Source organism: Populus trichocarpa, chromosome 19, assembly GCF_000002775.5.
Source record: "Populus trichocarpa isolate Nisqually-1 chromosome 19, P.trichocarpa_v4.1, whole genome shotgun sequence".
Classification (NCBI taxonomy): Eukaryota; Viridiplantae; Streptophyta; class Magnoliopsida; order Malpighiales; family Salicaceae; genus Populus; species Populus trichocarpa.
The window spans coordinates 4,614,165-4,630,224 of record NC_037303.2 but is presented as its reverse complement, the minus strand read 5'-3'; the positions used below and the strand labels follow the sequence as shown (position 1 = coordinate 4,630,224).

At 33.1% G+C, this 16,060-nt stretch overlaps 1 protein-coding gene across 1 annotated transcript; it reads left to right on the top strand.

Annotated features, from left to right (window-relative positions):
- Window positions 1-4,014: 4,014 nt before the first annotated feature.
- LOC7453590 (uncharacterized) lies at window positions 4,015-13,697 on the top strand. Its single transcript, XM_052449484.1, is given in 17 exon segments — window positions 4,015-4,714; window positions 6,197-6,284; window positions 6,372-6,443; window positions 7,118-7,168; window positions 7,659-7,703; window positions 7,858-7,950; window positions 8,473-8,574; window positions 8,662-8,735; window positions 9,970-9,992; window positions 9,995-10,075; window positions 10,139-10,424; window positions 11,129-11,183; window positions 11,598-11,672; window positions 11,868-11,962; window positions 12,762-12,843; window positions 13,124-13,413; window positions 13,632-13,697. Coding segments are annotated over 16 exon segments (1,431 nt in total). The 5' UTR covers window positions 4,015-4,634; the 3' UTR covers window positions 13,253-13,413; window positions 13,632-13,697.
- Window positions 13,698-16,060: the final 2,363 nt, after the last annotated feature.

The window sequence follows — 16,060 nt, the reverse complement described above, 5'->3', positions numbered from 1 at the left end:
TTGTGTAATGCGATAGTTTGGACTATCTCAACATATACTAGATTATATTGATATCGGTGATAAGTTTCACAATATTAGTCATCAGGGTAAGTACAAGGGGAATTGGTTGATGATTCATGCATTTTGTATGGATCTTTAAGATGATAAAAGAGGTCATGTTTTTAGAAGCGTCATCCGACGATTAGTATAGATACCTATATGAGATTATATATGTCCATTACACGTTATTTCATTACACCTATCTGGTCACATTTCTCAGGGTGTCCATGCAATCCGATGCATTATGCGTCATGATATTCAAGACAGAATTGATTGCTATGCAATATTGTTTTACATACAATATTTATTAAATATCAGATTAATGTTATTATGGATGATAACTACTAATTGGTTTTTAATGTATGTATACAAATTCATTACTTGGTACGAGAGCTTTGGAAAGCAGCAAAGACTATTCATAAAGGTGTCGATGAGATGGAACATATTATGGCCAACATCACACTAATTTATGTTGTGTTGGACTTCAAGAGGTTGGTGAGTCTGAGCATTTTGAAGTGGCATTAACAGAAGATGAATTACTTATTGTGAGAGTGTTGGGGATGTTGGTCCATTCAAAAGTGTCCTAAGCCTGTCCACGAGCATCCTAGGCCCGTTATCGAACATCTCAGGCCCATTCATGAGCATCTCAGGTCCATCCATGAGCTTGGATGATATTGGTCCTCCTCACACCTACATAGATATTGCAGACCCATCCTCGAGTTGGGGTGATGCTCCAGACTTGTCCACAAGTGTTTCAGGCCTTTCTACGAGCTGAGGCGATTATTAGATATAATTACATGTTATTATATGTTATGAGAATTATGAATAAATGTACAGTTAGTTTAATTTTAATAAAATGTTATATTATGTTAATCGTGAGTTTAATTTTGTTACTTATGATTAAAGATGTTATGTGCTGCTTATGTGAATTATATTTTGATGTTGGAAAACTAGTTAATTGAATTGTGTGAATTGTGGTTTTTTAGGGATATAGTTAATTGTAAAAGAAACTGCCCCATGATGAGTCTCTTATTTGAGTCCTAGATAACATTTGCGACTCGAGTGTCACAATTGGCATTTGCAACTCTAAAGTTGTAGATGAAGAATGCGATTATTGATATCTGCGACTCTCGTATCGCACATGTTATATACGACTCAATCAAGTGTGCTAGATCCCTAAATATTTTTTCACATGAAAACCCACATTAACAAAAGCTAAAACTCTTAGAAAAATATTGTTTAGTCAAACTCAATTGCATTATTCATTGAAAAAGTTTAATGACAATATTAACCTTCCCACCAAAAGGCTCATTAAGTTCTTTTTATAAAGCTCATTAATCATTACAAAATTGATTAGGGATAAATAAGTCTTTTTATATGTTAAGAGTACAATGAAACAACCAAATACTATTGAAAGCAAAAAACTAGAAACTAGAAATCCAAGGACTTTTTAGTATTTTCACATTGGTTTTCCTGTTATTATTAGGTTAATTGAAGGGGAATTCAGTATTTGAATAAATATAAAATATAATTAAAAAATATGGTTGGCGAGTAGGAGGCATCCGAGCCCATTAGACGACGTGTGTGGTACCTCCCAGCAGCCAAACAACAACTTTCACCGTGTCATTAAAAGCTCTGCTCCACTCTTTTCTTGTTAAGGCATCATGTGTCGGAGTTGGTGTGACAATTCGATGCCAGTGGTGCTTTCTTTCCTTTTGTTTTCTCTCTTTTCCCTCTCTTTTACTCAAAATTCACATTAGTATGCAAAATTTTAGAGTTACCCCGTTATTTACTAGGATTTCAACTTCGTTTCTTATTCTTTTAATTTTCAATTTTTGTTCTTAATGTTTTTGTAAAATTTTGATTTATATTTAATTTTATATTTCAATCCTAATTTTTTATATGTTATTTTTTCAATTTAGTGCTCATTCTTTTGAATTCTTTTGGGTTCTTATGTTAAATTGGTTTTTCTTTTCAATTTCACTATTCAATCAAAACTTTTTGTTGTCCTCTAATTTATTTTATATTTCCATGTTGATCCTCATTCTTTTAATTGTTATTTTTTGTTTTTGATCTTTTTGTATAGTTTTCTTTTTCTAATTTCATCTTTCAATATTTATTGGTTCAATTTCACCTTTCAATCATAAAAATTAATTTATCCTTTAATTTATTTTTTATTTCAATGTTCATCCTCATTCTTTTAATTGTTGTTTTATGTTTTGGATCCTTTTGCATAGTTTAATTTCTTTTCTAATTCCATACTTTAATATTTGATTGATTGGAGATTGAGCTTCGTGATTTCTTCAAGTGAGGTGCTTTCGGTCTAATGATCCGGTAAATGAGTTTGGAAAGTAATTACAGGTTAACATTGTTTTCTCCAAATTGTAAACACACTAAAAAAAAGCCTTGAAAAACCATTTTATAAACTTCAAGAAGATTACTCGTTTCAGTAATTAATTATCTAGTACCACTGTATACAAAATCTTGATAGTAATTTTCTCATTAATATTGAAAGAGAAACAAATATCTATATTTCTTGTATTTCTTTTCAATTTTTTTTTATTAAACTAAGAACCCATGACAAAAAAAATATATGTTTTTCTTTTTTGTTGAAAACAATTATTAATAATAAAAGGAGGGGTTATACTAGATTTGTTTTTTCAATGAAATTTAAATTATTTATTTTCTAATATTTTTTTATTGTATAATTAAATAAATTTTTTTAAGAGCTCTCAGCAATATAAGATCATATATTTTAATATGTATCTTTATCTTAGCTTTTCAATTCAATTTTTCATTGAAATTAACATATTTATTATTATTTATTGACTCATATAATTTTTAATTTATTTTATTGAATACACATATCAACTATTTAGTTTATATATTTTAAAAAAATTAATGATAAAAAATCATGAACAACACCAACATTTTTTTACATTGACTAAATTTTTTTTTGCTTCATATGCATGTGAAATCAAATTAATATTATTTTAAGAAAAGACAAAACTTTAATTTCATGATCTGTTTATTTATGCGGTGCATTACATAGTGTACTTTGTAAACGAACGAATACTTAGGCTTTATTTGTCTAATAATGTTTTTACGATTACGGTAGAATTTGTTTTTAAAACTATTTTTTCTTGGAAATGTATTAAAATATATTTTTTTTAATTTTTTTAATATTAATATACCAAAACGATTAAAAAATATAAAAAATAATTTAAAAATAAAAAAATATATTTTTAAAAATATAGTCCAACCACAAAATCAAACTCTATCTTAAATTCTAGACTCTTGCCTTTAGAATGGAAAGAAATGTAAAATGATGTTTTTCAATAATAAAAAAAAAAAAACAAAAGGAAGTAGGCTTTATCAAAGATTGAAGAAGTGTTGATAAAATAATAAAGTTTTTGTTTTTTTTGTGTTTTAAAAAACATTAATTTTTTAATTTAATTTTTTTTAAAAATATTTTCATATTATTTTCATATACTAATATTAAAAAATAATATTTTAAAAATATTATTATAATATATTTTTAAATAAAAATACTTTTAAAAAGTTGACCCAACGTTAAGAAATGGGATCCCTCGAAGAAAAACAGTAGGATGGAGGCTTTTATATAGGCATCGGTTTTGAGGCCTCACTTTCACCATGGGCGGCGTGATGCTGATGCTTCATATCATCATCAATTGGGACCCACATCCCGACAAATCCATCACTCACCCCAATCTCACCATCCACGTGTCCGAAATCCATCACCCCTTCAAAATCCCAACAAAACCCCAGCCTATCGCCCTTAAAGCAACCCCCACACGGAGGCTAAAACAGTAAACTCAGCCTAAACTCTATGAAATCCCAAGCTTACCCCTCCAACCGGCACCACCCGGTAACCACAGACCATGACCGGATCAGGCTCCCACGAGCCAGTCACCCTATAAATGACCCTAGCGAAGGTACAAAAGTCCCCTCCTCATCCACCAGCAACATCACCTGCTTGCCTCTCTCTTATCTCTCTCTCTCTCTTTCTCTCTCTCTCTCGTAATCAGAGGATTTGAGTCCAGACCAGATCCAAACCCAAAACAACACGAACCTCAAATTCCTCACATATATATTTCTCTCTTTTAAAATCAAAACCTATAAAAGAAACCCTCTTTTAAATTCTTCCCTCTCTCTTTCTCTCTCACTATCTTCCTTGAGAGGTTTTCTTTTAAAGCTCGACATGTGGATTCTAATCTTGAAATAAAACTTAGAATTGCCTTATTTTCGGCTTGATTGAGGGGTTTTGGGTTACTGGGTTGAGAATAAAAGGTAAAAAAATTGAACTTTTTGGATAGATCTGTGTTTTTCATTCATTAATAAGGTTGGATTCATCTCTTTTGGCTGTGATAACGGAAACCCATATAAAAGACTCGATTTTTACCCGTTAAAACAAGAACCCAGATATAAAAGTCTAATTTTTAGGTGTGAAAGGACAAATCCACATAAAAGATCCAGCTTTTAGGCGTGAAAAGGAGGAACCCAGATAAACAAATCGATTTTCTGTGGGTGTTTTTAGGGATTATTGGGGTAGTGAGTAACAATAAAAGGAAGAAATGGCAGAGCAAGGGGGCTTGGAAGGTAGCCAGCCAGTGGATCTTTCCAAGCATCCTTCTGGCATTGTTCCCATCCTCCAGTAAGTCTCCCTTTTCCATTTTTTTTCTTTCAATAAATGAGAGCTATTTGTTCTATCTTTGTCTTTTTGGGCATGCCTACATGTGTCTTTTGACCTAGGTGATATGAAGAATTTGTGGAAGCTTTGCGTTTTTGGGTTTGATTGCAGTTGTGTTTGTTTGATGTTCCTTAAAAGAAGGTTGTATTAGAGGTGATGTTTGTATATTGAAGGAGAAGAAAGAAAGTGCGATTATGTTGTTTGTAATAGATTTTTGAAGGCTGTACAGTGTTTTTGATGTACGGTGATCAGGTTTAGGGTTAAATTGGGGAAGGCTTCAGAGGTGGAGCTGGGTATGTTGACTTATGTAGTAATCAAAGGAAAAAAGAAACTTTTTGTTTGATGGCTGTAAAGTATAGTAAATGAGAAGCGAAATTAAAGAAGTGGGATTTGTTCGCTGATGTGCAGTTGTAAATGAACCTTTTATTGAATAATAAACTTAAGCAGCATGCCTTTTTCTTTTTGTTCATTTCGTAGGTTTTTTTATGTGTTTTTGAGTTCTATTTTTCATATTGAATGAAGTTTAAAGTTGAAGCTTGCATTTTCTTGCAATAGGAAGTTGTTCACTAACTAGCTTTTGACAATACAAAGAGAATTTTACAGGTAGAGTCAAACAAGTTTATGCTTGTCTCAGCTTGGAGGCATAAGAAAGAATTTAAATCATATGACGGATCCTATTAGAAAATTGCACGCCTCACACAATCATGGATCCTTCTTTGCTAGGCCATAGTTCCAGATTCTATTTTGTTTACCTTTGATTGATACAGCATTACGGTTTCCTATATTACTTGTTAGAATATGCTTGTTACAATTAGAAAAAATAAATATATGAGATAGACAAATACAATTTTTCTGTAACTGCCAAATAATTGTCCATTGTTTCTTTGTAGTTTCTGAGCCATATTTACTTCTGTTAGAGCTAGAGGCAACTTTCTAGGAAGTTGAGGGGCTTTCACAACATTTTTTAGTTTTCATTTGGCTGCCAAAAAAGTTTTAAAATCATGTCTCTTGTCCTGTCTCGTTTAGTTAGTTGGAGAGAGGTGCTTGTGTAAATTTGATACATCACCTCACAGCTTAAATCATGCATGACAATAAAGCAGTCTTGCTTCTTACAAGTTGTAGTTTAAAATTTTAATATGGTATCGGGAGGAATGGCGCTCAGATAAAGGAATTGAGTTGTTATGCATTGGAGAGATTATACAAAACTGCTTCTTTTCTCACATTCAATTTTGGCTTTGACTTTGTTCCGCTAAATTTGAAGACAAATGTCAAGAGTTGACTTTGTTGACCATATTTAGATCTGACACTCCACTGTCTTTTTTGTGCACCATTTCTTTTTTGGTTCACCATCTTCTTCTTCTTTTCCTACAAAATGATTCTTCAATACTGGGTAGTCCATGTTAATTATGACATTTAACTGTTCTTGTTTGAACCTTGTGCTTCTAGGAACATTGTTTCAACTGTGAACTTAGATTGCAGGCTGGATCTTAAGCAAATTGCCCTGCAAGCCCGTAATGCAGAATACAACCCCAAGGTGTGCCTGTGTTTGATAATCTTCCTGATACAAGCTCTGTCGTTTTAGGTCTATGTGATCCCTCATCTTTTATGCATGTTCATCCAGCGTTTTGCTGCCGTCATCATGCGGATTAGGGAACCAAAAACTACAGCATTGATTTTTGCATCTGGAAAGATGGTGAGTTATTTGCCTCTGAAAAGTACGTTTATTTATGGCTGTATATTGCTTGTTACTTTCAAATTTATGCTACGCAGATTTGTTATATTACCAATGGTTTCGAAGAATGTTGATTGAAATGGAACAGCATGACTTGAGTGTTATGTGATTGAAAAATCTTTATTAGGTTGAAGCATAAATTATACATAGTTATAACTGGACCTGCAATACTCTATGGTAATGGGTGTTGGAAAGTGAAGAAGTAGCACATTCATAAACAGGCATAGCTGGGATGAAGATGTTAAAAGTTACGTGTGCAACACAGGAAAGAATTAGATAATATTCAAGTGTATTTGCAGAAGGTGGTGTTCATGTCTGTTGAGGTTAAATTAAGGGATGATTATTTGAGATTTTTTACCTTCTTCAGCATATACTCGTGGATGCATTGATGAGGAATGGTGATTGGAATGAAGAATTGGGAGTGATGAGGGATTTAGGCAGTCTAAAAATGCTGATTAAATACTGATCCAGCGTTACAATGGATTATAAAATGTTTAGTCCATATCAAAAGTGAATGGTGGAAAGGGGGGGTGCATTTAAACAAAATAATTCCGGTCCATATCCTTGTAGCTTATTCTGGTGATCTCTTGCAGCCCCTTGTCTGAAAGAGTTTTTTTTTTCTCCTGCCGTATCAGGTGTGCACAGGTGCCAAGAGCGAACAACAGTCAAAGCTTGCTGCTAGAAAGGTATGGCTTTCTTATTTGAGGAAAATTAGTAATGTTGTTTGAAAAAAAAAATCTTTTCACAAAGAAGGAAAGTAGATTTAATGTTAATTTGAATTCTTTTCGAATAGAAAACTTGAATCCAAAATTTTGATTTTTGTTTCAGGATGGTCTCTAAAAATTTCCTTCTAACACTAATCTAGATTTCTGTCTTTCATTTGATAAACAATATATCACAACTAGATATTGATTTAAAAATTTTTGTTGTCACATGAGTACCCATCATTTGGAAAAACTTCTGGCAACCTTTTCGTATCCATCATGTGTGGAACATTTTCTTGTAGTATTCTCCAACAAACAAATGCATTCTGCTGGTTTTCATAGATGAGCAATACTATAGACTGAAGTGTAATGGAGATGTGTTTGATAAGTAAAACAGGACTTGCATGTTTCTCCCTGAAATGCTTTTACTTTGGCATGGTTCTTATTCAAAAATGAATATTTTGTTTTACAGTATGCACGAATTATCCAAAAGCTTGGCTTTGCTGCCAAATTTAAGGTCTCTCTCTCTCTCTCTCTCTCTCTCTCTCTATTTCACACACACACAGATACAACACATATGTATGCATGTTCTTGAATTTCTTCTGGTTAGTTTTGTGCTGTTGTCTTTTGAAGTTCCCCTTGTGTTTACGTTTCCTCATTGCAACTGCCAGGACTTTAAAATTCAGAATATTGTTGGCTCGTGTGATGTCAAGTTCCCCATCAGACTTGAAGGGCTTGCATACTCCCATGGTGCTTTCTCAAGTGTAAGTAAAAACCATAATCTGTTGAACTTAGTGCCCTAGCAGGAAGACGGTTGCTTTAAAAACCTTTACATGTATGGGTCTTTTTGCTCAACGGAGTTTGAGGCATGCAGCGAGAATCTCTTTTTAACTAAACGCTTTCAGCAGCTGTTTTTTTCCAAACAGAGCTTGGGTGTGTTTGGGAGTGCTTCTTCTTCTTATGTTCTTGGATGCTTTTTAAAGGTGTTTTTAGCTTGAAAAAGCATCGAATTGATGATTTTCTTAGTATTTTCTGATGGTTTTGATGTGTTGATGTTAAAAATAGAAAAAGAATCTGGAAAAAAAAATTCATTTTAATATATTTTCAAGTGAAAAGTTATTTTGAAAAACACCTTTAACCACAATCTCAAATACAGACACGCTTCCACCTGAATTGTATTCTTTTAGCATGAACTTTAGAACTCTTATGTTGTACTTGTGCAAGTATGAACCCCAAAGGATGTGCCATGCAATATGAACCTGACATCTCGTGCTCGACTTGTGCAGTATGAACCTGAAATCTTTCCAGGCTTAATATATCGAATGAAACAACCAAAGATTGTGCTTCTTATTTTTGTCTCAGGAAAAATTGTGATCACCGGAGCCAAGGTAAATCCAAAATCTCATGTTCACTATCTCTGACCTGCATGCTGATAGAGTTTGGTAGCTGATAGTTCTTTTTGTTCAACATCTTAGGTGAGAGATGAGACATACACAGCCTTTGAAAACATATACCCTGTCCTTACAGAGTTTAGGAAAGTCCAGCAATGGTAAACCTTGCCATCTCTTGACCTCTCTTCGATATCTGATTATTCGAATCTCTTAATTTCGGATCATTTAATTCTATCAGGCCTAATCTGTGTATCTTTTTGATGGGTTGCAGATTTATATTTGAAATGGGGCTTTGGTGGTGTTGTGGATAGTATCAGATGGGGTGGATTCAAGTGTGCATATGTGAAGCCAGGAAGCCAGGGCACAGCCCTCTTGGCTCTGGTTCTGTTGCCGTCTTCTAATTTGTTTAGTCACTTGCCCACCAAAAGAAAGTGGGTGTGATTGGGGGAAAGTGCTTGCGTGAGGTGTAATTAAGAGCTGCAAGGGAGGGAGGACGGGGGACTGAATAACATGTTTTTGAGTTTTAGCCTGTCGGACTACACTGATGATTTTAATGCTAAAAACTTCGTTCCAATTTTGACACGAACTGTGTTTCTGTCCTCTCCCTCTTTCTTTATTACCACCACTACTCATGTTTCTTAGCTAGGATGCCTTTGAAACTTAAATGTACGGCAGTTGCTATTGGTTTGGAGAGGTGTTTAAGGGCATCACAGATGTTTGTTGCTCGATTCTTTTTCAATGTCAAGTCCAAGAGAGCCTGTACTAGAAATGTTACTGTGGCTGCAATGATTTTTTTTCTAATTTTATTATTTAATTTTGAATTAATTTATTAAAAATTAAATTTTATAATTTATTTTGATTTTTTTTAGGATATCATAGTTTACATGCAAATTGGTAGATTAATTAAAATTAATTTAATATATTATATATAAAAAAATATTTAATATTTATTTTAAAATAAATTATATCTTTACTGGTTATTTATTTTTAAATCTACTAAGTCGGATTATATAGAGTTAATTTTAACTTAAATGTTTTTTTTTTAAAAAAAACATTAATAATATTTAAATATATATATTTTTTATGATAATTGTTTTTTTAATTCAACATAAGATGTAGAAGGGACGATTATCTAACTATAAACTAAGAAATCACTTTCTAGTTGACAAATACAGTCCAAAATCTGAAGAGAGAGATTCTCTTGCACTGAACAAAATCAAGAAGCAAAAAGGATTGCGAGTTTGTAAATTTAACCAGATTCAAAGAAGAAGATATTTGAGGTATAGAGAAAAGAACGTCTAGGCACGTGTGATAACATGTGGCAACGGTTTTTTCCAGTAAATTAGCAACTTTTTTTTTTTCTAGAAAGATTTTTCTTTTCTTGTTTTAAAGTTTCCTACTTCAAGAAACCAAAACCTTGAAAGTTCCCACGCAATCAAGAATAGTAGTAACCTCTGAGTTCCCACATTAGCATTTGAAAATTACAGACAACAAAGCAGTATTTTTTGTTTCTTGAAGTATATATAGACTGTAGAGTAGTAGTTGATGGCTCAATTTACAGTACAAGGTCGGTTGAAGTTGCTGTTTAACAATGATGGGACTCACTGTAAGCTTCTTGGGAATGATTTTCTTGGTGGGTTGAGATCATCTCAGACCCAGAAGAGAAAGATCAGGTCTCTTGGTGCTAATTGTACAAAGTTATATGCTACTGCTTCTTTGAGCAAGAAATCCAAGCATTTTTATACAGTGGCAAGTCAAAGTGTTAGCGAGGCTAGTGATGAAGATTATGACAGTGAGAGGGATGAATTGGCTTGCTTTAGAGGCCTTGTCTTGGATATCTCTTACAGGTACCTTATTTCTCTCTATTTACATGATTGCAAGCACCTCTTAATTTTCACTTGTGTGTGTATCGATTTATTAATTGTTTGTTTGACCTGGTTCATCATTCTAATATGAATATTTCTTTCTGTTTTTTGGTTAGTATTCTTTTTTTTATATATATATTTAATTTGTTGACTAGGTTCATCAATCAATTAAATGTGATCTGTATGAATATCTAGCATTAAAGCGTTGCCTTTGCGGTAGAATCCCAGGATGGAATGGGAATGAGTAGTAGTGTTTGTGGACCTGTAATCAGAAGTGTAGTCTTCATCGAAGAAAATTAGATTCGAATGGTCACAGCTTGAAGTATGCAGCAAAAACAACTTTTTGGTTAAAGCTGAATTCAACACATGTTTCTTGAAACCGCTCGCCCGTGCATGATTAATAGCCTTCTGCAGATATCTTAGTGGCTCGTTGTCCTATTGACCCCATTTTTCTTTGTTGATTGGGAATTTGGGAGTTTCCAAATAACTTCCGTATCCTCCTTCCTTTCCGCACTTCGTTTCAGCATCACTGAACAGGAAAGAAGGATAGGAAGCTGCAAGTTCATTTCCGGAAGTGCTTGATACAATTACCACTTTTCTTTTCCTTTAGTTTTTCTTTCTACCAATTGAGAAAGATTTAGATAAGATATTTGTATATGGATCTGACTGTTCTTGTCCTGCACCAGGCCAGTGAATGTTGTGTGCTGGAAGCGTGCCATGTGTCTGGAATTCATGGAGAAGGTTGGCCTGATGTGTAAAACTAATACACTTAGACATGTTAACAGCAGTCATATACAGTTTCTAGTTCATGGTTGCAGCTTATGCCATTATTTTCTCATGCAAATTTTGTATCAACCACAAGGAAACCTAGTGAACATGACAACACAAATTAGTATTTTAGCATATCAAAGAATGATCATGTAGGATGCAGCGATGCATGAGAAGCATTCTGGTTCATGATATGATATTGCTTTGACTAACTTGTTTCTCAAGCAATACCACTTCCCCTCATACCTGTAAACCTATTGTCACTCAAAACATTTTATTTCTTAGATGAACAATGCCCACCACATTGCTCAACTCGCGCTTTATCACAACTGCATATAAGCCGTGTGTTACATTCGGTTTCTAAATTCTTTACCATTCTGTTTCCAGGCTGATGTACTAGAATATTATGATCAGGCAGTAAATTCCCCAAGCGGATCCTTTTACATTCCAGCTGTATTAAGGGTAGGCATTTGAGGACTGCATATGATCTAATTTTTCTTTTACCAGCCATCCTCTTGCAGTTCCTAGATAGATTTCTGTTCTCTCATCATTTTCTCTTTTCACCTCAAACACCTCCAACCTTTTTCTTACTAAAAGCTTCTGCTGCTTTACTTGCATCCCACTCCACTCAAGCTTATCTTAAGCTTCTGCTTTCAGGTTCCACATCTATTGCAGGTCGTTAAGAGAAGAAGAATATTCAGAAGCAAACTTAGTCGAAAGAATATACTTCATCGGGACAACTATACTTGTCAGTAAGTAACCTGCAACATATTAGTTCAAGTCTAGTCTATTGCGACACAGACACTGAATTGCTGTGTGTGATGGAATTTACATATATTCTTGAACAAGAAACTCCATCCAAATGGCTTCTGGAAGCTCATTTCCTAGAAGTAGATTTTGCCCTCGTCCCATATGAATTGGCTCATTTGAAAACCGCCCTGCATGTATTTCTGGTTAGTTAGATGATGATTTGATCTCTGTAAGAACGTTGGGACTTCTAATTTGTTTAATCAGTTTACTCGACATCAATATATACCATACGACTTCTAATTTGTTTGAGTGTTATCACCTCCCAGATCCAAAGTCCATGATTTAGGAAGTGAAGAAAACACGCTCAAGGTTTAAATTGTTAGTTAATGACAGAAAATCTCAATTTTACATCCAGAGTTATATTTCTTTCTTCACCATTTACTAGCCATCTGATCCTTTTGGTGTGTAAAATGTGGATATTGATCAACAAGTTCTTGTCGATAAAGATCACATCTATGTTGTCAGGTGGGGACACGATAGGGTTCGAAGGCATATCAGAATTTTCATTGTCATCACAGATTATTTTCTTCTTCACTTAAAACCAAAAGAGGGAAAAATTAGTATTTGGCATTTTGATGGATTTACAAGTATATTGTGATCCACATCACCTGGAAGTACTTCTTTCAGATTTTTATTTTGTTTCCACAGTTTCTTGTTGCTTCCTGAAGAAATATACTAGTGGCATGCACGATGTCAATGCGTTATTTCTTAGTGTCTAATTTAATGCTTCCCTACGAGTAGGTACTGTTCTTCCCGTGAGAATTTGACCATTGACCATGTTCTGCCAACCGCACAAGGAGGCGAATGGCAATGGGAAAATCTGGTAAGATACTCATATATTGTAAGTCTAGGAAAACTTTTATTTTGATGGAACTATGGCTTTTTGAAAAAGTAGCTATCCACTGATGAAAATAGAATACAATCTAACAGCTGCTTGATTGTCCTCGACTTTCTTTTTTGTGTTAATCTATTCTCTTGAACTTATTGGGATTACTTTGTAAGTAGTTGTTGCTGCTACGATCGATCTTCCAACTAATTGCCAGATCTTTCTGTATGCATGATCCAGTATCTGTACTGATAGCATTTATGATATGTTTGAACAGTTGGTTAATTTTCAAACTGGTGCTTTACCCTTTCCTCATCGGGTTAATTACAATTGGAACACATATATTATAAGCTACAGAGATGGCCGTATAATGTATGGAGAATATGGAAGACCAATAGAAGACTAAACACTTTGATGAAGATTTACATTTTGGCATTGAGGAAGTTCTTCACAGTTTCTGTGGCTTGCTTCCTCCTGTAACAGGTTACTGCTTGTGCCAAATGCAACTCAAAGAAGGGTAAAAAAACTCCAGAGGAAGCAAACATGAAGCTGAGTAAGGTCCCCAAGGTATTATTTAGTTCTGGTAAATAATAAATGGTTGCAACTCAAGTATTCGTCCATGGAAAGCTGGGATATCACATGTTGTGGCTATGAATAGCATGTAAAGGTGTTTCCTTTCTCATTATGAACCAAAACCAGATGACTTTTGTCAATGATTATCAACGTAAAACTTAGCCGAACATGAGAAATATTTCATGAAGAGCTTTTACTCTTTTTTCTCGCAGGCCCCTAAAGATTATGACATACTTGCCATACCCCTAACAAGTGCAGCAATAAGGATGCTGAGGATAAGAAAGGGAATGCCTGAAGAGTGGCAACAATATCTAGCGAGGCCATCCTCAGAGCCGTGACATACATTCTAGGTGAAAGCTGTACATTCTTGTGCTCGGCACATATGATTTTTCCAGCACTTACTGCCCAGGTCTTAAAGATCGATTCTGATGCAATGTAATTTGCTTTGTTTTTCTCTTCTTTTCTTTTTTGCCTCCATGTACTGGAGAAACTCATGTAAAGGAGGCATTTATCAACATAGCGTCATTTGTATTGCAGTAGGCTCTTGTTTGTTATTTCAAATTTTAAGTGCTTAAACTTGCGTTCATATATAATAGTTTGATTAGAAGTAGATATATAAAAAAGGGTTTCGGTTAGTTTGCTGATAATCCTCCTCTGTGATGATTCTTCCTGGCAAATTTTCCAGAGCTAGATGCTTAGATGTGAATGAAGCTCTGAATATGAAGATGCGTGCTTGTTTTCATGCATCTTCCACTTTCTTGGTAGTGTGAGGATGAAGCGAGTCCTCTCCCATGGCTTTCCTAGATTTTGTTCTCTGAATTATTCAATGTATTCAATGATCATATGCTGATTTTCATCTTTACTTAATGTTCTTGAACCCATATTAGTAAAGTCAAGCATGTGTGCAAAGGGAATTTAAAGCTGTAAATATTCCTATACTCTTAACTTTTCATGTATTGAGTTTGGTGTCTGTATCTTTAAAAAATATTCATATCTTTAAAATTAATATTTAAAATTATATAAAAATATTTTAAAAAATAAATAATTTAATATTTTTTAATATAAAAAAAACAAAAACTACCGCGAAAAGAACATAATTGCGACGTCTGTGGAGTTTTCACCACATGCATAGACAGGATGATAGCTCCAGGCCTGAGGATGTATTTTAGGTTATGATAGCGGTTATGGTTTGATGAGGATGTGTTTTAGGTTATGATAACGGTTATGATTAGAAGTATATTTTATTTAAAAATTTATTAAAATATATTTTTTTATTTTTTAAAATTAATTTTGATATTACAATAAAAAAATATAAAAAAAAAATTCATTTTAAATAAATTAAATTAAAAAAAAAAATATAATTTACACCGCATTTTTAAACACCCGTATAAATTGTCGGTGAGTAATATTCATACCATTAGAGCCTCTTGGCTCTTACTATAATTGCTTGAACTCCTAGAATGAGGTAGCGCTGGGTTCAAGGTATAGGATGGAAAACTAGCCACGAGATAGAAAAACATTATGTTTAAAAGGGGACAAAACTCAAAATTGTCCTTTTCGGAGACAAAAATAAAAAATAAAAAATAAATTCTTGTACCTTGTTCTTGAGAGGGCAAACCGGACAGAGAGACACTGAATTTAACAAAATAAAATTCCAACTTTGTCATCCAAAACTTTATGAAATCCCAAATTAAATTTTTTATTAAACAATCCTTACCATTGATTTTGTATGAATATTTTTTACCATTAGATTTTCTTAAACAAGAAATATTTAAAGATTTTCTAATTTCAAAACTATAAGTAAGAAGACAAATAAAAATAAGAGAGAGAAAAAAAAGAAACTCATGATATAATAAATTTAGAAATACTAAAATTAAACTATTTTATCTTTCAAAATAGAAAGATATGATAATTTGAATATTTAGATGTAAAGAGTTCAAATTTGAATTTTGTGTTATTATTTTGGTTTATTGATGATTTTTCACGTAGATTTGTGTTAAGTTATTTAGTTCTTGATATTATAGTCATTAGTTATTTAAATAAAATTTTAAATTTTTTTCTAATCTTATTTATGCTGGTCAAATATTTCACAATCAATACTATTTAAGAATATATGAAACATTTTTTCTAATTCACTTACGATATTGAATTAGAAAAAATATTTTTTTTTGTTCTTAAATAATATTAATTGTGAAATTTTTCTAATCTCATTCCATTTTGATCAAATATTTCATAATCAATACTATTTAAAAATATATGAAATATTTTTTCTAATTCATCTAGAGTATAATATAGTGAAAATTAAAAAATAAAAATCTTCAAATACTAAGTATACGATTCACAAGAGTATGATAAAGGCAAATTATACATTTTTTATACACTTGTTTTTGTTTTTTTTTTCTATAATTAAACAAAGAGGAAGATGAACATTTATATCATTTACATCAAAATAAAAATAAATCGATCTAGCACCACGCATCCAGTCTTTACTTGTCCCACCTCTATGATCCTGCCCTCTACCTCAGTGTGGGGGTAAGCATGTAGTTGGTCCCTACTGCCATTACTCTCACAGTGACGCTGCCCTTTGCGAAGTCACTTTCAAAACCAGGAAAAAGCACCCAAAGTTTTAGGGTTGTTACAG